The sequence below is a fragment of the Etheostoma cragini genome, chromosome 3 (genome assembly GCF_013103735.1).
Source record: "Etheostoma cragini isolate CJK2018 chromosome 3, CSU_Ecrag_1.0, whole genome shotgun sequence".
Taxonomy (NCBI): Eukaryota; Metazoa; Chordata; class Actinopteri; order Perciformes; family Percidae; genus Etheostoma; species Etheostoma cragini.
In genome coordinates, this window is record NC_048409.1 from 24,365,791 (window position 1) to 24,386,803 (window position 21,013).

The 21,013-nt window shown below is 41.1% G+C and overlaps 1 protein-coding gene across 3 annotated transcripts in view; it reads right to left on the minus strand.

Annotated features, from left to right (window-relative positions):
- LOC117941697 (unconventional myosin-Ic-like) overlaps window positions 1-21,013 on the minus strand; it is a 62,510-nt gene that overhangs the window by 18,017 nt on the left and 23,480 nt on the right. For 2 of the 3 annotated variants that reach the window (XM_034866702.1, XM_034866705.1), the window contains 5 exons: window positions 5,278-5,433; window positions 4,632-4,747; window positions 3,081-3,279; window positions 1,704-1,784; window positions 1,167-1,346 (listed from right to left, as the gene is read on the minus strand). In XM_034866702.1, the coding sequence (XP_034722593.1) occupies window positions 1,167-1,346; window positions 1,704-1,784; window positions 3,081-3,279; window positions 4,632-4,747; window positions 5,278-5,433 (732 nt within the window). Of the gene's footprint in view, window positions 1-1,166; window positions 1,347-1,703; window positions 1,785-3,080; window positions 3,280-4,631; window positions 4,748-5,277; window positions 5,434-14,523; window positions 14,784-21,013 lie in introns of those variants that run through there. The other variant, XM_034866704.1, reaches the window with a different exon arrangement.

A 21,013-nucleotide genomic window follows, 5' to 3' on the forward strand; every position in this document is an offset into this window, starting at 1 on the left:
AGAGAGAGAGAGAGAGAGAGAGAGAGAGAGAGAGAGAGAGAGATAGAGATTTGCTGCAACTTGGCTACAGTATTTACAGAGGATTTATATTCATCTACAGAGCCAAAGGTGTAACTGGACAATTACTCTATTGAGACTTTACTATGAATTGGTTTTGTTGCAGATGTATGAACAATTAAAAAAAAAAAAAAAAACTTATATATACACTTACTAATACTGTATATCGTACATCTAAAATAAACTATATTAAATGCAATACGTAATTTTCTGCCTTCAGGGGTCTCTCGATCAAAGCAATAGCCAAAGATAGAGCTTGGTGACATAGTGTCGTAGCGTGGGATCATGGGAGTTATTGTTGTTACAACCAATGTGGTCAATGCAGTCAGCTTCTCCCGGTTATTCTCAGTGTTTGTCGTCCAAGAGGTTTTTACCGGGAGTTTTTCTCCTCTCCTTAACAAACAGATCCCGTGATTAAAACAAGTACTGACTAAAGCAGTTTCATGTTAAAAAATGATGTTTCTCCAACACTGTTCTGTGAACAGGGGAGGTCTCGGAGGGGCTGTAAGCCAAGCTGCCACTAAGTTTTGCTCAGCTTATTTCTCTGATAACTTAAGTTTAGATGACTTAAATACTTCATCTGGTTATAATATATAGTTAAAAACAATCAACATCAACAACCAATAGACAGCTACTGACAGACAACCACAACACAACGTAGTGCAAAGGGAATGTGACGCCACAGACAATTGACAGAATGGAATGGACTAATACCTTGATTAAAATTATGGATTTCTCTCTGTTGAACATTGCTGGAAACATTTGTGAAAACGTGCACAACTCAACAAAATATATAACATAGGTCTAGTCGTTTTTATACATTTTACATACGTTCAAATCATCATAGTTAACATCTACCTTGAAGTTTTTATGGACACAGGCTTGTACCTTCAACCTTTTATCAATGAAGTAGATCTTTGTAAAGGAGTTATTAGTCATTTGTACAAATGATTTAACAGGGAGAGTTTCATTTCCATTCAAGCCACAGAAATGCTTCAACTGTGAGTCATGTAACATTGTCCATGGGAAAAATAAATAGGACATTTACTTCCGCAACCATGAGCTTCCAAAATAGCTCCTGCAACTTTATACAGGTACTACATACTTACTTTGACCAGGTACTGGTACTGCTGAGGGTTCCTCTCCAAGCCCAGGGCTCTCAGCAGGTCCTCCTCCCCTCCCTCGATCAGCTGATAGAAAATGTGGAAGTTCCTCTCCCCGTGGTTCTGGTGGACCACACGGGACTTCTCCAGCAGGTAGTTAATGATGTGGCCTCCAACTGGGGCACCCTGCCGACGGGAGAAAGGCCAGGGAGGGAGGGGGGAGGAAGGGTGAGAGGAGGAGAGGGTAAGGCTGGGGTACTGAGGTGTTATGCAGGGTGGATATAACGTGCAGGTTGACAGGGGTTTTGTCGTAACATATTTTGTGTACCCATAAAAAGGGATTCGGGAGGGAGGAATGATGTGAATAATTACACACACAAAAATAATCATATGCAGAGATTCTATGCAAAAATATGAGAACAAAAACAAAGTAAGTTTGGTTTTTATATTTTGAGGTAACAATATGTTTGGTTCTTGCAACATTCTGCTTTCCTATGAAGAAGACATGACACGTAGTGTTAGTGTAGCCAGTGTCCTACTCACCTTAAAATCAAACTGAATGTCCATGTACTTGCCAAAGCGGCTTGAGTTGTCGTTACGCAAGGTCTTGGCATTGCCAAAGGCCTGGAGAGAGGATAGAGTGGGATGAAGAAAAGAGAGCAAGGGGAGGAGTGTTGATTGACAGATTAAGGGGTAGAGAGATAACAGGGAAACGAGAGAAAAGGTGTGATAAAGACAGGATGGCAGATGAGGAGGTAGCAGTGAAATAAATAGAAGCCACAGGCATTAGATCTCCTGCGATGTTTGTCTGGGACAGAAGCACAGAATACAGGGCATAGTGTACACTCACACACTTATACACATCTGGAAAGCATCTGGCAAAGACATGCCAGACATCTAAACAAGTGCTTCCGCAGCTCTGTATTGCCTTGATTCTCCAAAAACACTGTTATTTCAATAAACACAGAATCCCTCTATACTTTACAGTTTCACATTCATTTCCCAAAATAGTTCAAGTATATGTGTGAGCAAGAAATAATATGTGAGTATCAATAAGTGTTCAATCGAACACATGCAAATTGAACAAAACTGAGCAGTTATCAAAAGCATACAAAAATGCAGTTTTTGTATTGCAAAATGTCGGGGTGGAGGCAATTAAAAGTTACAACAAAATCCAGCATAATCACATAAACTGCATTATATCTATCAAGGGTGTTGAAAAATACTGGCTGCAAGCGCAACAATTTCCTCTAACTGGGCCAACAACGCTAAAACACTTAAAACACTAAAACACAATATTTAGCAGGGGGGAAAAAAGAAGACGAAAATATATATATATATATATATATATATATTTTTGTATATATATTTTTCCTTTAAAGAAAAACTTATATACAGTATCTATTTTTTCTTCTTTTCCTCCTGCTAAATAGGGTTGTGTTGTAAAAAGTGATTTAGCTTCATTGGCTTAGTTAGGGGAGGCATTTAAAAGTTACAATGAAATCCAGGATAATCAAATAAACTGCATTATATCGATCACAGTGGAGTTGAAAAATATTAACTGCAAGCTCCACAATTTCTCTTAACTTAGCCAACGATGTGGTGTAATATGTATCTGTTACATTCAAAATCCCACAAATTAATCATACAAAACCAAAAAAGAAACTCTGGTTATTAACAGGATTTTATTTTTCTTTCACCCCTGCGGGCCACTGTAAACTTAGACTGATTGTTGGCAAGTGGAATCAGAGCAAATCAATGCCTCTTGATTAAAACAGGCTATTGAGTGGCTGATGATTGAACCCCTGTTAAAAAAAGATAGCACTCGATAGAGACTCACAACAGACAGATTTCAAACCACAAAACCAATATGCTGAACAGCTTCGCTCTCGGTAAATATATAGTGCCGTGGCATCTCACCTCCAGCACGGGGTTGGACTGCAGCAGGCGGTCTTTGATGGTCTGCACCTGCTCGCTGGCTGGACAGGTGAAGGCGTAATACTGCAGGATCTTCTTTGACGCCTCGGTCTTCCCAGCGCCACTCTCCCCAGAGATCAGGATGCACTGGTCCTTTCTCTCTGTCCTCATGGAGCGGTATGAGTTGTCTGCCACTGCATAGCTGGAGGAGTGGAAGGAGAGACATGATCAGGCAAGTGTATAGCAGGATGTTGAGAAGAGTAAGAGAAATTGAACAACAATCAGGCTCCAAACGGGGAAACACATTTAGAAACATTTGGTGCACAAAATATTTTTACAGTGGGCACAGAAAAGCCAAATAGTTATCACATACTTAATCCATAAATAAAACTTAACAGAATGAATGCGTAAAATAGCAATGTACATTTTCACAACCTACAGTGTGCCAACAAAACAACAAAACTTGAATCTGAATGTAAACAAATGACAGCATCTCATAGTGTGTCAACATGGAAAGACACTAGTATGAACCATAAAGTCCCGTGTGGAGCAAACCAGTTTTAGTTACAGTATCATTTGTCAGCTCTGTTGCTGTTATCAGCACTGCTATGTTGTTTCAGCCTGTTTGGACACATCTCTGACACCAGACTAACTAGCTAGAATAAATAAATCACCAGTTTAGCTATAGCTGCTTTATTTACTGGGGGGGGGGGGGGGGGTCAGGCTCAGGTCAGAGGAATTCCCTCTCAAGGGAGGAGATCTCTTGCCTGGTACCATCATTTGCTTACTTTCCACCTCTCCCTCCCTTTTCCTCTCTCAAACTCTCCACTTCTACTTGCCAAAGTACATCTTTCTTTCCACTCAGAGGGAGAGAAAACATTTGGCCCTATGCACTGAGGGTTGAAGTAAAGAGAGGGAAAAAAAACACCAGTAGTGAGAGCAGAGAGAAAGAGCTAGTGAGAGATTCCAAAATGCTTTTGATGATGCCACTTCGAGTCTCCATAATACAATGATTGTTTTATAGCTGACCTATGGGGTCCGAGAGGATTAAACGGGAATTCCCTGACCATTCTTGTGGCAACCTTTCAAACAAACACTCTGTCTCATGCCATGACGTCTTGCAAACAGTCTGACTGACAAAGAAAAGACCACGAGAGCATTACGTAGCTGGCTGACTATGTGACAGTGGCGCTTAGGATGAATATTCATATCCAGTCTAAACATACACACTGCGACAACATTTAGAAAGCAGGTGCAACACATTTAATGTCATCCTCAAGTTAAAAAAAAGAAAACAGTTTGAAAAAAATGCCATCTACTATGATCGATGCAGTCAATGTTTGAGCTGATCGTGGGGTGGGGGGGTGGGGAGGGATATGTTTCACCTGTAATGGCAAAGAAGTGCAATAAATCATTCCATTCAAGACAGACTGTTTTTAATGAAGGATTATTGCTGAAACTTCTCTCCATTTGATCTCTGTGTGTCTTTCCTAAATGTGTGTGTGTTCCTTTGTGTGTTGAATACTGTAAAGTGTGCAGAGGTTGTGTACTCACATGTGTGGTGAGACCTCGTAGAAGTTGACTCCACGGTATCGCTCCATGTGGTTCTTGGTGTAGATCTCCAGGTCTTTGTATGGGTTAACTGACACTAGAACTGAACCAATGTATGTCTGATGGAGAAGGAACATGCAGTCACACTACATTCATATGACCAAAACTCGATCACCTTTTGACAGGTCCACATTAGCTGTTTATAAGTGTGGGTGTTTTCAACTTAACCACAATGAGTGTATTTAATTCAAGATTTCCCCCAGTACTTTGTTGAGAAGAAGATTTAAATAAATTTAATTTAAAAATTGAGGTAAGACCAAACAGCTATCTGCATCATCATCGGGTCTTGGCCTTCTCCCAAGTTAAACTTAACACTGCTTATTCTAGTGAAAATACAGTAGAATCCTAATAGACTACAGGAAACCATCCCAAAGATCAGTGTTAAAATGGTCTGAGGAGAGGCTTATAGGGCATTCTCTTATCTATTTTGAATAAAGTCTCCAAATCTCTTACCAGGAAAGACACTACTTGTACTTGATTTTTTTTTTTAATGTACTTAGCATCTCATTCCAATATCAACTTGGAAATTAGAATTTGTCTAACACATGCAATTAAAGCCCCCCCCGCCCTCCTCACTACACCCACTCACATAGATGAGGTTTTCTTTGAAGCGTTTGCGCAGGTTCTCTATGAAGGCGGCCTCGCTGGTGAAGTTCTCCAGCAGGACAAAGTCCTGCACGCCCACCCGGTCTCTGGCTGTCAGGGCCGACTCCATCATAGCCCGCACCCCGTCACTCGCCACCACCTAGAGGAGGACAGGGAGTAGGTGGGGTTGGTGACGTGATGTGATGTGGTGTGGTGTAATACTTCATCAATCAAACTCGGTCCTATGCAAGGACAAATTACAGAAATGAAGAATGGAGAGGAAGGGAGCGAAGAACACCAAAAGCTACACATCATGCTCACATTATCCATCCTTATTAGGGAAGGAGCAATGAGAGGACTAGAAGAAACCAGCAGATGAAATCATGAATCAGTGCTGCCCCAACTAGGAGACAGATGACTATATGTAGGTATGAACAGTTTCTCACTGAACTGTGATTATAGAATAATTGAAAAAAAGAGCACATTTCAGGCAAATTTTAATGGTCGTCTGTCTCACCTGTGTCTGACGGGACAGATACGCTTCTATTTTAATCAGCCCAGCTGTCTACACAGGCTGCATAATATCTTGTGTTTTACTCATACATACATACTACATTAGAGGGGTGGGAATCACCAGAGGCCTGATGATACCATATCATCACAATACTTATGTTACAATTTGATATCATTGCGGTTTTAAACATATTGCAATATTCTGCAATGTACTGCAGTTCATCACCTTTTTTCCAACATTGAATTTTGCCCAATTTCAAATTATGTCCCTATAATGAAACGTTGTTAACATCTGTTTTGTCTAAATATATACATTTATCTGTTTATTCATCTGTGGCCCACACTAAATACTGTCCCTGAAAGCATTCTGTGAGGATACAGACGGAGGACTAAGGCTGCACGCTAGTGTCATAAACTCAAAGAACAGCAAATCGGCACACTAGAGGAGCTGTAACAAGAGAAGGAATGTTTTTTGCTTGAAAAATGACTGAAATGATTAATCAATTATCGAAATATTGGCTGTCATCTTCTTTAATCCAAAACTTAGTACAATCAACACTTTTTTGTATAATTATTTGTTCACACATCACTAAGTCCTTCCTGTCCCATAAGTTCTCATCACATCTTTTAGGACTTAAAGGAAGTCCCCACAGCTTTTAACCCTACAATAGAGCACATTCAGACCAATGGCTGTTTAAACTAAAAGCTCTTCACAGACCTTGCATTCATTCAAACACATACAAAAACATAAAGAGGAGATTTATGTTTAGCCTTTAAGTGATCTTACCACCTCTGAAAATTAGGATTGAGTCAACCCAGATGTGGGTGGAAAATGTATCACTTTGACCTAAGTGGCCAACCAGGTTGCACATAAATAAAAATATAGAAATACTTAGAATAACAAGTGAAGTTAAAGTGCAACACTTACATCGTTTGGCTGATCAAACCGCATGCCCAGGAAGCCTTTTTCTAAAATAGAGACTTGAGTTTTACGCATAAGACTGCGAATGTTACCCACGTCCATGTTTAAAATGCACTGATTTGGACAGATCTAAAATCAACTCAACTTTGTGCTGAGGGTGGAAGCAGGGACAACCTGCGTGTGAGTGTGTGCGCGCACACACACACACACACACACACACACACACACAGCACAGCACAGCACAGCACAGCACAGCACAGCACAGCAGGTGTTGTTGTTTAAGCAGTACAGTAGTCTGGATCTCTCAGGAGACTACAAAGAAGAGATGGTTAAAGGAGGAGAAGAGAAGGCTTCAGGGAGGAGAGAACATATTAATTAGTAAGGGGTGAGACGGGAGAGAATAATAAAACAGAGGAGAGAGGTGTTAGAGAAAGAAGAGAAAAAACTTGGGGAAGAGAAGATGGTGGATGCCTGGTTGTGACTCCAGTCCTGCATTTACACTTGGCTGGAAAGTTAACAATACTCCTTGAAATTCCACACAGCAGCGCCCTCAATAACACAACACCGACCCCATTCAATCACTGCATAGCCTAGTCTTCTCACTGCAGAACACACATGTGCACAACATCTTGATCAGATTTCATTTTGTGTGCATGATGATGTTTGATCCTTGGTTCCAAAGGAGAATCATGGTGCTTCACACATGGGTAGAAGCCATGGGACACTGGTATGATCTGTGTCTGTAAGTCCACTTAAAGGAGGCAGAACTGCCACCACAGCAGGTAACAATAAACCTAATAACATTAGCTAGCACTGCAGGTTAAGCTTATGCTGTTTAATTAACTGAACCAACCCTGCACTTTACCTTTACTGCCTTTCAAAGAGGCAAGTGGCCTGGCTAAGTGGAAGCCTGTTAGGGCAGACTCACCTCTCATTTTGATGATGACTCAAACTTTCATCTGTGCCCCACTCTTACTTCTAAATCTATGCTGTAACAACTGGGAGCATATGTGTTAGTGTGCAATGGTCCTCACAAGGACACAACAGTGGCACAAATCCAGTCAATTCACTTAAAGTGACTAGAACTGCTTGTAGAATATGCAATAGATAAATCTTTTTACTACACACTGGCTACATTCACTGTAGGCTTCTTTAGCACTGGAGGCTTTACAGGTGCGTTTAGTTCCCCTTGAAGAGAACAAAATGCTGCTTCAATGCAAACAACACATCACATTATTACAGGCATGTGCGAGTTCCCATGTCCAACATCCCATACATCCTTGTTTCTCTCACCCCTGGACGCCATGAGCTCTGGTGACCTATTGTTTCACACATCTCAACAGAAAGCAATGGTACCACAGCTGTGTGTGTGTGTGTGTGTGTGTGTGTGTGTGTGTGTGTGTGTGTGTGTGTGTGTTTGCGCACCCTGAGAGATGAGTGAGTGTGACTCTAACATTCCTTGTTACCAGTCGCGGCAGTTCTCAACTGTCAATCAAAAAGTATGTCTGGTTTTTTTTTACCTCTTTCATGGTTTTTCAGATGATTTCTGTACTACTCTGTTCAGCTAGTTCAGCTATTGCTGCTAATGCTAACTATCCATTTCTACCCAGCTGCAGCAACAACTGCCATTGCTGCAGCTGGAAACATATGAAACATATGACTTCCTGTGGAGCAGAGGACTTTTCCTGGGAAAGAATTACAAGACAGCGGGTGTTTAAACCAAAAGTAAAAATCCATCATCACATGTTAAATCCCTGTTAGGTGTAAAAAAACTGACATTTACAGTAAGATGTCATGTTTATTACAATATTATTATGCAGTATTATGGCACCGGGGAAGTAAGTAAGCAGAGCCTTGTTTCCTCACCTCTCCCCTTTTCTTCCTCCTCTATACATTGTTTTTCTCAGTCAGTTTCCCTCCTTGTGACAGTCTCTCACCCTCTCTCTCCATTACTTCATTGTTTCCAAATGCCGCTTTCACTGTTTGGCTTTCCTGTGTGTAGTGTCGCACACCGGACCTCCACCCGGTCTCAGGAACACACCAAGTATGTGCCTACCCGGTTCCTAGAGTACATATCGTCATGTTTTCCAAATCCTGTGCAGTAAACAAATAGCTTGGAGCCAAATTAGCAGGAGGAGACCTAAAGAGGTACAACTCGCTGCTAAGACCTCTACATCTATTAGTGCCTGACTTGCATAAGTTTATGAGGGCAGGTTTCAATAAATATGTAAACCAACAAACAGTAGTACAATATTCATATCAGACGTTAAGAAGAGCAACTGGCTGATTATGTTTTCCCAAAACAAGTATCTGCCCAGTTAGTGCTGGGGAATATATCGATATTATATCAATACCGTGATATGAGACTAGATATCGTCTTAGATTTTGGATATCGTGACATAAGTGGAGCCTTGTCCTGATTTTAAAGGCCGCATTACAGTAAAATTATGTACTTTTTTTAACTTACCAAACTGTTCTAGTCTCTGTTATATTATTTGCCTATTCTCCCCATAGACCATATGTCCAATTAATGTTAATTATTTATCTAAACTCTAAGTGTGAAGATATTTTGTTAAGGCACCAATTGTCAACCCAAGAATATCACCGTAATATCGATACTGAGGTATTTGGTTAAGAATATCGTGATATCTGATTTTCTCCCCATCGCCCAGCCCTATGCCTAGTAGAGTAGATTAGTCGAAAACCATCCCCGTCTACCACAGTGTCAGATCTTCCTTATTTATCTACCTCTCTCATCCATTCCTTGGTACCACATCTTCTCACAATGCCAACCACAACAACAACAACAAAACCCTAGAGGAACACCAGGAGTTCTGTATGTTAATAAATGTTTAGTGCAGAGAACAATTAAGGCTGGTCATCATTTTCCAATGTTACTTGGTATGGCAATATCGGGTGGTTCACCACTTTGTTCCAGGCTGAAAAATCTGTTGTATGGCATAACAGAACATTCTGTAAAGACATTCATGGATCCGAGACAATAAATCCTACAGACTTTGGTAATCCCCAGATTATGACACTAGAGCCACCATAAGGTTGACACTTTTGGTTTTGAGTGAAATGTCTCAGAAACCATTGGATGGATTTCAATGAAATTTGTTACAGACATTCACGTTCCCGTCAGGATTAACTGCAATCACTTAAATGATCCTCTGACTCTTCACATTTCTCCTTCTCACTATCAAATCAACATTACACCAGCTAAACATCACCAAACTGTCATTGTGACCAACAGTCCAAAATACTATTTAAATGTCCCTCATGCTACCTAGTATTTTTCGCCACCTACTTTAATCACTTACATCTTGAATCTCACTATATTATTTCCACTGTGCTTTCTCCTCCCTTTAGTCCCCCCCTTCCTCTTTCACAGGACAGATTGAACAAGCAACCACATCTCAGAAGAGCTGCGAAAAGAGGAGAAAGCAGAGGGATTTAATCATCCGGCCAGCCTGTGAACAATAGCAGGCTGATATTCACATATCGCCCCGGGTGCGCTTACAGAGCTCAGATGTCACACTGTTTATATAACACTCATCTAACCTGCTGCTTTCACTGGGCCCTACAGTGCGCATGGATGGATAAGGATGAGAATTTCAAGACATAACAGCCATCTAAACCTACATAACCAGGCTTGAAGTGAGAGAAGTTGACAGTGTATCCACTTTACTGGCTTTTTGTGTTGGGTTGGGTTGTACCAGTCCTGCTTTATCATTGCTGATACCAACACTGAGCACTTGAGTCTTAAATAGGTTTATGGAATGTTATACCTACCTTTCAACAAAGAACATTGTTTTTTGGTTTTGTAATCACTTTTTCTACATTTAGAAGCCATAAACGTGTATGTGTTCATCACTAGCAAACATAATTAAAATATGGCTGTGGATCTTAGAGGTGTGTCACTCAACTCCACTTGTGTTTTAGTATACTATAATAGTACTGACAAGTCTTATCTCTCTATGTAAAATCTTTTTTACAAGCAAAAAATGTCAAGAGTTACAACTTCTCAAACATGAAGAATAGCTAGCCATTTTTTAGGGGAGTTGGACAGAAAACAATGATATTTTGAAGACCTCTTCTTGGACTCTGAAGAATACATTTTTCACTATTTTTTGTCATTTTTCAAACTAAACAATTGGAAAAATGAACAACAAAATAATCCTTAATTACAGCTCTACACTACGTACTTGTTTGGATTCCAAACAATTAAAAGGGTAGTTCAGTCATTTAGTATTGGGCATCAATAAAGGGGGGTACTCATAAGACACAGATTTAAGAAGGCAGGGTCAAAATAAAAGCAGCAGACGCCGCAATAGTTTGACCCTTAGTCTTCAATATGGGTCGGGCTCCAAAAAACATTGGATCCTATATTTACCATATGGCAACTCTATAGTGTCTTTCATTAGACCTTCTCTGATTCTTGAATGCCCATTTCCCTTCACAACTTGATTTGGAAATGCAAGCTTTCTGTTAAAAATGTGCAACCCTCAAGCACAGGCACAGTAGTGCTATCAAGTAAGATGGAGCACCCGTTTAAGAATTGCACTAATCCATATACAAAGTCAATAAAAAGTATATTTTCTGACATGGGACGGATATCAGATTATGTAAAATTATTTTACTCTGTATGACACTAGGCCACATACAGCAGTCCTACATGCAGTTTGTCTTTCTCAGACTGAAAAGGGATTTAAAGAGTTAAGGAACAAATCAGAGCCCAGAGCGCTTAAACCAACTGAAATTACACTTTTGCATATGAGAAAGCTGCAGGTTAAATATGCAAAAAGGAAAACAGAGGTGTGCAGAAGTCAGTCCTCAAAATGAACTCACATCCAACGTCTTTCGACTACTGTTTCACATGATTTGAGAAACTAAAGTTGCAACCAAATGAGTAAAGCGTGTGGTTGTGCTGAAGAGATGGTAGCTAGTCGCAGAATGTTTTACCCTTTTTCTGCATTTTTCCACCATGAATCAGTTGTCTGGCTCTGATTTCTCCTCCTGTCTCATCTGGTCTGCACTAGTTGGTAGAAAGAAAGGGGCATAAAGGGAAGAAATACTGACCGTCTTGATCCATTTTTTGAGACACGAATGTGGTCCTTGTGAAATTGTAATAAGGTCACAATAATGCCAAGTGTGACATCAGAAGTCATGCAAGGGCTTATGGTGTCCTATTATATTAATCAGCTTGATTTAAATCTACATTTTAACAACGGAAGAAAACTATGTCTGACTACGTGAACGCAAGCTGTATTACCAGGTGTTGCAGGTGAATGGTGGTGGAACTGAAAGCAAGACAATAAATATCACACTAAGGTTCTTTTTACTGTAGCCGCAGCTGAGCTGGCGTGCGCAAATGTGTTATGAAAGCGCTGTAACTATTAATACTTGTGTGTGTGTGGTGGTCGAGACACTAGTTGCAATCTTCTCCTGAACAGAGGTGGGCTGAGCAAAGGCTACCGACTTCGCTATTTCAACGGATTAGAAGAAGAAGAAAAAGGTAAGCAACAAAACAGTGCTTCGATTTGATTTGATGGCCTGCTTCGTTGGATCAAGTCTTTCATTCACCATCTTAACCCAAGAAGTTTAAAAAGAGACTTGCAGTCACTAAGAATTCTGGCATCCAGTTGCCATCGAGCTCATTAAGGCTTCCTGTTTCCGCTTTGTCGTGCGCTGCTGAAAAAAGTAGACCTCTGGTAGCTATAAATCCTGGGGCGACACAAGATGGCAGTAGATGGGGTGGCAGTAGCTCAGTCCATAGGGAGTTGGGTTGGGAACCGGAGGGTCACTGGTTCAAATCCCCGTATGGACCCAAAAAGTTGGGAGCGTGGATTGGTGGCTGGAGAGATGCCAGTTCACCTCCTGGGCACTGCCAGGTGCTCTTGAGCAAGGCACCGTACCCCCCCGACCGCTCAGGGCGCTGGTTCAGCTGGCAGCCCACTCACTCTGACATCTCTCCATGTATAGTGCATGTATAGGTCCTGAGCATGTGTGTGTATTTCAGGCCTGTGTGTGAGTACTAACAAAAAGTGTGTACACAGAGTGTAGTGCAGTAATTTCCCCATTGGGGACTAATAAACAAATTATCTTTATTATCTTTATCTTTATAAGATCTACGTCCTTTTGACGTCACATTGACGCGCACCACCTCTGGTGCGGCTGGCATATGGCACATTTAAAGCATTTACCATTTTTCCACACCTGGACAGGATCCAAGCTTATTACATTTCGATTATGTTTACCATAGAAGCACTGGAGACAATGGAGCTCCTCTGCAGAGCAGTCAGACAGGTGGGACGAGCTAGCTGAGCCTCCCCGCAGGCGGCAGAAATGAACCAGCCTACCACATGACATGTGGGCCAAAACAACACAACCAGCAGCTGGGAGTACTCTACACATCATATCTAGTCACTACTTCACTAAGGACCCACCATGATTAAGTGCAAGTCGCTACTCTGCTGCATTTTTACCAGCTCCAGGTGTTCCATTCTATAGCTTACCCTGAACTTTGATCGCTGTGGAGTATCACATTTTGGTCACTGATTACAACCTATAACACCTTAACTGGACAGGCATGAATCCTTTACTCTGTTACTTCAAGTTGAGTGACTAACGTTAATCTTCAAATCAAACATGTATCATTTTTACGAGACATTTATGAGTCAGTCAGTCAGACGCAAGAATTAAGCTACAACTTACCCGACACCAACGATACTCCATGGAGAATTGAGTTTTTCAAGTCATTAGGTTTGTATTCCAGGTACAATGAGCTAGTTTACAAAGCCATTCAGAAGTTGTTTTACTTCATCACAATTCAGACGTGACACAGTTGAGAAAGTGACTGAAAGTCTGAGGAGAGTGAGGCGAGCCCAACATAAACTACCTATTGAATGCCGATGCCCTGCAGGCAGTAATGACAACTGTGTCAGGAATCTCTCAATGCATTGTGCGATCCTCACAAATCGGTACTCCAACTGCCACACACACTGTTGTAGCAGAGAAGGCTCGTAAAAAATGATCAAATCCTTATGGATGCATATGCATGTGCCAAAATCTGAGGGTAAAAACTCCTATACGTGTTTAACTGTAGGGGCTTAATTCAGCATATTCTATTAGTAAAATGCATGCAGCACAAAAAAGAAAGTTTTTAAGTCTCACATACTAATTCATCCCCGATACATCGATACACACTTTTCTCATTAACATGCTCAATGTTACTCTCAGGCAAAGAATGTTGCCTGGCCACACAACACCACCATGTGATTGCCTCGCCCCGGGACTGCACACACACACACACCCACACACACCCACACACACCCACACCCACACCCCCACACCCACACCCACACCCACACCCACACACACACACACACACACACACAAGATTCAAATTCTAATAGCTCTGACATTAACATGACAAATACACAGTCAAGGTGAAGAAGGATGCTGAGATCAAGGAGGTAACAGTTACGGTAAGCATGTTGCTGTTATGGCTTTGACTTTCACCTCTCTCTCTCACCTATGTCCACAAAGTTCAAGAGCCCACTGCCAAGGTTTCTACACAATTTAAATACCACAGTAGATACTCATTACAAATTCTCCCTCTTCCAATCCAATAAACTCAGTCCCCCACGCCGTTAGCCTGAACAATAGTGAACCCATCTCTCACATAATTCCTTACCTTTCAAACCCTTTCACAGACAACCAATTCTCGACTGCCACTAAACCATCAGGTGCCTTGATTTTGTCCACGTCCTGACTGATTTTTTCTGCAAGAAGTGTGGCCGGGTGTCTTACCAAAGGTCTGTACTTCATGGTTCCTTCCCTGCTCTCCAGGGATTTGGAAGGGGCTTTACGTTCCCAATGCAGCAATAGTCCCGCTATAAGAATGTGGCCTCCAGCGCCGCGTCACAACCACTATTTAGCCGAGTTTGTTTTTAGAGGCTCTCCCCTTCGTCCTGAGAGCCAGCTGCCATAGCTTCTCCTCTTACTGCTGCTCACAAAAGGCACACACCTCACTATGACTCTCTTGCTTGCCACTCGTTCACCCAGTTTTTTTCTCCCTCCCTCCAGAGGAAATAGTCCCTGTGTTGGGTGACATATAACCCCCTCCTTCTCTCTCACTTTGCTTTTTTCCTTGTCCCCCTCTCCTCAACCCAACAGGCATTTATGCTAAGAAACGTACCATAGTTCCTCTCATTTTCTCTCCCTGCTCTTAAGAGAAGGAAGGGTATAAGAGCGCTAACACATCTCCTATCGCATGCACACACACATCTGGCCCTAACCACACCTGGAGAGAGAAAAGGATGAAAAAGGAAAAAATGTGTCCTGATGCCAAAGCGTGTGTGTGAATCCAAGCGTGCTTGTGTGAAAACGGGTAACTTAAAGTAATCGCAGAATGACAACAAATAATCTATCTAACAAATAATCTATCTGAGCAAATAGAGTCCCCCCCAGCAGCCAAGAATACCTCTGTCATAGATACAGCTCTTAATGCTGCATATTGCTCACACACACACACACACACAATGATGCCTGCACAGGGACTTATCATCATTAGTCCAATATCATTACAGGGAGTGTAATTACTCTAGACCAGTGCTGCGCGCACACACACACACACACACACATACACACAGACACACACAGACACACGCACACAGACACACACCAACTTGCTGCAGATCAAAGACCTCAGCAGTCTAATGCATCTGCTTGTTAACACTAATAACAACTGACATCTTACAGGCAATGGGGGTGTGTTGCTGAGAACAAAGACAAGTTTCCACTACAGTTGTGGGACTTATATATAGACATTAAAGAGGGATAGTTTGAAGCCTGATGTCTGTTTAATTTAGTTTCTGTTGAAGTGAGAATGCCATTTGAACTTGGGCATCCCAACTAAAAGGGACAGTTATCCATTTTGGGCAATACACGTATAAGCTTTCTTACCAAGAGTTAGATGATAAGTTAGATACCCCTCTCATATCTGTCAGTCTTCACACATTTTTAGATTAAAAAATGTACACCCGAAAGAGATCTCAAGAGCTCCTGATGCTGGACAGTAGGGCATTCTATGGTGGAAGAAGCATCAAAGAGCAAAGCAGCAGCAGGAAAGCCCGCGTTTATAGGCCTCATTAGGATGACTCCTTCCTTCCTGCTGATCTAAGAGAATAGTCCCATAAATCCAGAAATGTGGCGCTTGCTGGTACTTTATATTCCATGTCTTAAGGTCCATTTTAGGTGTCTTAATCTTTTGCCAACACACACCTGAAAAAAAGAGAACTGTGTATGTGCAGAAGGGATTTTATTAGTGGCGGTAATCTCTGGACAACTCACGATTTGATTGTAAACCACTTAATGCATTACGATGCAACAATTTTTTTCTTTACATTTTTAAAAATACACATATAAATCTGAGTTTGTTAGATTTTGACATATCCTGTATTTGTAAAACACAAGTTGTAATGAAATGTTTTGTCTACTGAGGTTTTTCTTTTGTAGTCATTCCGTGCTAAAGCCTTAAACATGATTGTGAAAGTCACCTTCTCTCACAGTGATCTTCCATGTCAGAGGCTCAGTCATGTTTAAAGGTGGAGAATTGGCTTCTTAGAACATGAAACATGAGGTGGTCAGATTTAATGTGTTTTGCTTAATTTATGTACTGTATGTCTTGTTCAATCATGTGTGTGTGTATTTTAAATTTTGTTGTGCTTTTGGGCATTTTTCTTTTGTTATTGTCCATTATGCCATCCTCTTTCAGTCACTCAGTTTTCTAACTTGTAAATGTCTGGAGACCTCAACTATTAAAAAAAATAAACACCTTTTTTTCTTTTCTTTTGGAAATTGATTATTAACTTATCATAATCGAGTATCGAATCATTCTAGAGTGAATCGAGATGCATTTAAGAATCGTTTTTTTCCCACCCCTAGTTTTTATCATGATAGAAGTTATAATAATAAAAAAGGAGCTGCAGGAAAAGTAGACAGTAGAGTTTGGAAAAGTTGGAAATGAGGAAAAAAGAACCAGTAACTGAGGGAATATACCAGTGCAGGTAACCGTAGAGGCGGAGAATGGGTTTAATCTCTCTTGTTTCAGATATTTGGATCAGTGGTAGAGCAGGCACACATACATTGAGAGGTTTATGCCTTGACGCAGAGGTCTAGGGTTTGAATCCAACCTGTGACAATTTCTTGCATGTCCCCCCCCCCCCTTTCTCACCTAACTGTCCTGTCTAAAATTAAAAGGCCAAAAAGCCGAAACTTAATCTTAAAAATCTGATATTTGAACAGCCTTCACCTGTCCTCATTGGCTCACAGAGCTCAGGTGAAGTCAAGGTCACTCTATGAATGCTTCTATTCAGCTCCTCCACTCAGACCAAGGAAAAGAAAACATCCTTCAAGGGGTTTTTGGTTAGCACCAAGGCTCTTCACAAAAGAGTAAATTGAGTAAAAGAACCCAGTTTTAATTTCACAGCAGCCCCAACCACCAAGCTATGAATAATCAAATAAAAGTGGAGGGCAATTAGACCTTTTTCACAGCAGAAATTTTGACATGTCACAGTAGGAAAGGCACAGCTGTATTCAAAACCATTAGAGAAAAATGAAAACACATCAGTGCTGCCCACACAGTGTTATCCTCCTGCAGCCTGAGTCAGCACCCAACAGGCTTAAATTGGGCAAGTTTTGAACGTGATTTTAGCCTCTAAACATGTTCAAAATGTCATCAAAAGTGACTTCCTATTTTCCCGATTCCTTCCAAGTGAACACAGTGAATCTGACTGCACCTAATGGCAAAAGCCGCAAAAAGCTTCAGTGGACTCATTCACAGAGAGCAGGTGTAACTTCTCTGTCTGTCTCTATCTGTTATCAAAGACTACTATAGGGACAATGTAGGAGAACACACTGAAGACACACACACACACACACACACACACACACACACACACACACACACACACACACACACACACACACACTTCTTGTTCACAATGCCCTCTACTGGTCACCCCTTTCGAAATGAAACTCAATAAGGAGCCATTAGGTTTTTGCTGAGGCAGACATTTAAATGCCTGATAATAACCCCCCATCTCCATCTCCATCTCCTTGCATGCTCACAGCGAGTGACCTATAGAAAAATCACACACTTTGTACAGGACTTAGCAGTGTCCGTGTCAGAGATTAAACTCTGTACTTCTCCTTTGATTGCCCCCCTTTCTCCTTCTATTCATTGCCAATATAATCAGAGCCCCTGCTGCAGGAATCTGAATAATGTTTTCCAGACTCGCTCTCTCTCTCTTCTTTTCTGTTTGTGTCTCTCTCTCACCACTGTGTGAGAATATACTGGACAGACGGCAGAAAACAAGCAAAGCTACATCATTAGATATAGGGTTGCAGTCGTTAAAAAACGCAACATGTCAACTAGATTCATCTGTTCATTTTCAGATTTTCTTGGCAAGTGTGCAGACTGTAAAGGTGTGTTCCTGAGTGTGTGTGTGTGTGTGTGTGTTTCTGCAGGCTCATGCTGAGGCAGCACATGTGTGCAGATTTGGAAGAAGGAGGGGCTGTATCTGACCACCAGTATCTCGTGCAGCTGTCAGACTTTAACCCTTTCTTATCCCACTTCTGTATCACTTAAATCCAAAGTTGACCCTTTAGGGTTAAGTGGGCGTTATATAGTTTGAAAACAGAATTTATTAACACTAAAAGTACGAGGCACAAAAATAAATTATTATCAGCATAATGATCCACTGGTATCAGATTTGAGCTTTTGTCCTCTCCTCCTGCCTACACACACTAGCTGAAGCTGCAATACAGCTTATTCATTCCGTCTTTTATAGCTCTGAAGCTATAAACGATATGACATAAAAGCACTATGAGAGGCATAAAGCCATAGAAACAATACAAACATTGTTTTATATCTGCCGTCTGGCCAGCAGAAGAGCTTTACAACTATAGGCTCTGATGCCATATGCAACCAGGTGCGACAACATGGGTTATTCCATCCTTTTCACAGCACAGCCTATGCTGATGTTCTTAAACACACGCACGGACACACATGCACATGCACGCACATGCCCGCATGCACGCACATACAGCCTTGGTAACCCCAAATTAAACATTATGTTGTTTAGATTGAGGGAAGGGAATACAGGCTTGAATCCCACTGACCACTTTTAGGGAAATGCATGGGACCTTGACTTCGTGGGAAATCCGAAATGGGAACTCAACTCTTTTTTCTCTCTCTCTCTCTCTAAATTCTTTTTTGCTCCCTCACTTCCTTTCCAGCTAAGTTTGTTCAGAGATATCTTGGATATAAATAGCCATTTTCCACTTTCCCTCCATTGCCCCTACAGTCCAAAAATAAGGCTTGGGAATGTGTCATCATGTAACATTATGCCACACTAATCTGCCATATTTATTAGAAACTAATACTGCTGTACTGCATTGGTGTGACTTGGCCTGTAGAAGGATCATCTGCAATATTGTCTTCTCTTGCTTGCAGCTTTAGTACAGTTAAAGTATGTGTGAAATTTCCTCTCTCTAACTCCCTGCCATGTTGTCTCTGGATCATTCATTCATTATATGGGGGGGGGGGGGGGATAATTGTAAGTAAAGTGCAACTAAAAAAAGTGACGTCTACAGCCGCTGCTCCGTGTAAATAAAAGACAACTGTAGCCACACGTGGCCGGTTGCATTGTGGAGCACCCACAATGTAGTGTGCCACAACATCTATTTCCAACCCTAACACTATGACAGCACCCTGGACATGTTCAATACAATGAGGTCAAACTCTGAGCCCACACTAATGACTCATGTGCACCAAATATTGCTCAATAAAGTTGTGCTATGAGAACACATTGCTCACAGACTGAATACAGAAGATTTCCCCATTTTAATATGTGCATCATGCTAATGCTAGATTTGGTGTACATGCTAAGTGTGTTCTTTCTACATTTAACAAAACAGGAGCCAGGAGGAACAAATTCTTTAAATACTACAGATGCGTGACCTTTCACTTATACTAGTGTTAGGCTAGGGTATTGGTAGCTCTTACACCAGGCAGATATTGGTCTTTCAGTAGACATTAGGGATGCACTGACCTGATACGCCCGATCGTTAGTGGCACAGATACTGACCTCATTAAGCAGAATGTGTTTGTGTTTTTGCATAAGGACCCGCATGCTGCATTAGAGATGTGACGGACTTCCTGACATCAGTTTCATGCTACTTCACTGATCTACAGTTGGTAGCAGTAATGTGCCAGCAAAGGCAGTAAAAAGACTCCAAGCAAGTACACATTGAAGAAAACAACGCACAATTTAAAATACAAAAAACTACTACTGAGTAACAACCACTGGAAAGGTTTTTATAAGCAAGGAAAGGCACTCAACACGTTTTATAAGCCTCAAGGATACACAAAAACACTTTAGAAATAACTGAGTTTCAGCGAAAAGCGCTAGTGCTTTGTTATACTCATATTAATAAAATTGTATTTTCAGGGGTAGTGGGAATTTGTATAAAAACAATAAACATTAAAGACACTAACAATCCTAAAATACAGATTGCTAAAAGCAGCATCAACCTAAAATCTGTATCAACCTTCAAAATCCTATGTCAGTGAAAGCCTGGAGTTAGCCAAAGCTCTAACATGACATATACCCTATTGAGACAATCAATGCTGTACTGTTGCACCATGTTGAACACACCCTTCATCCAAATGCACGGGTTCATTTTCAGCCTGTAAAGGTTTCATGAGACTGATGAATCCTAGGCGTGAACTGGGATGCAAATATATACTAGGGCTAGGCTATGACAACAGTAATGCAACATGGGACTAGTACCTGTTGCTATATAACCCTATGAACCAAAATCATTAATGGTGCCAGGAGGATTAGCCCGGGATGGAACAATAAGTATACTGAGTGCTAAAATGGGTAGAAGGGTGGTTGAAATATATCAACCAAAGCTCCCCTCTACAGTGATGTCCAGGGTTGTCCCTGCCATTATGAGGTTAGGTTGCAGCACCCAAGCTGTTTTGGACAGCGCCTAAGTCTAATGAATGAAACTAAAAGACTTTTCTCAGATCTAATGATTGCAGTTGGGTTCTTTAGCCAGTTTTGTCTTAAAGCTTTGAGTGTTATTTATGATCTGCTCTAGCTTTTCCAACATTTTAAACACACATATGGGAATAATAACCAAAACGATCAATAAAAGAGACGCAAAACTAACACTTTAGTCTCACTCAATGCAAGGGAAAACACAGATGTCCTCTACTGTATAAGGA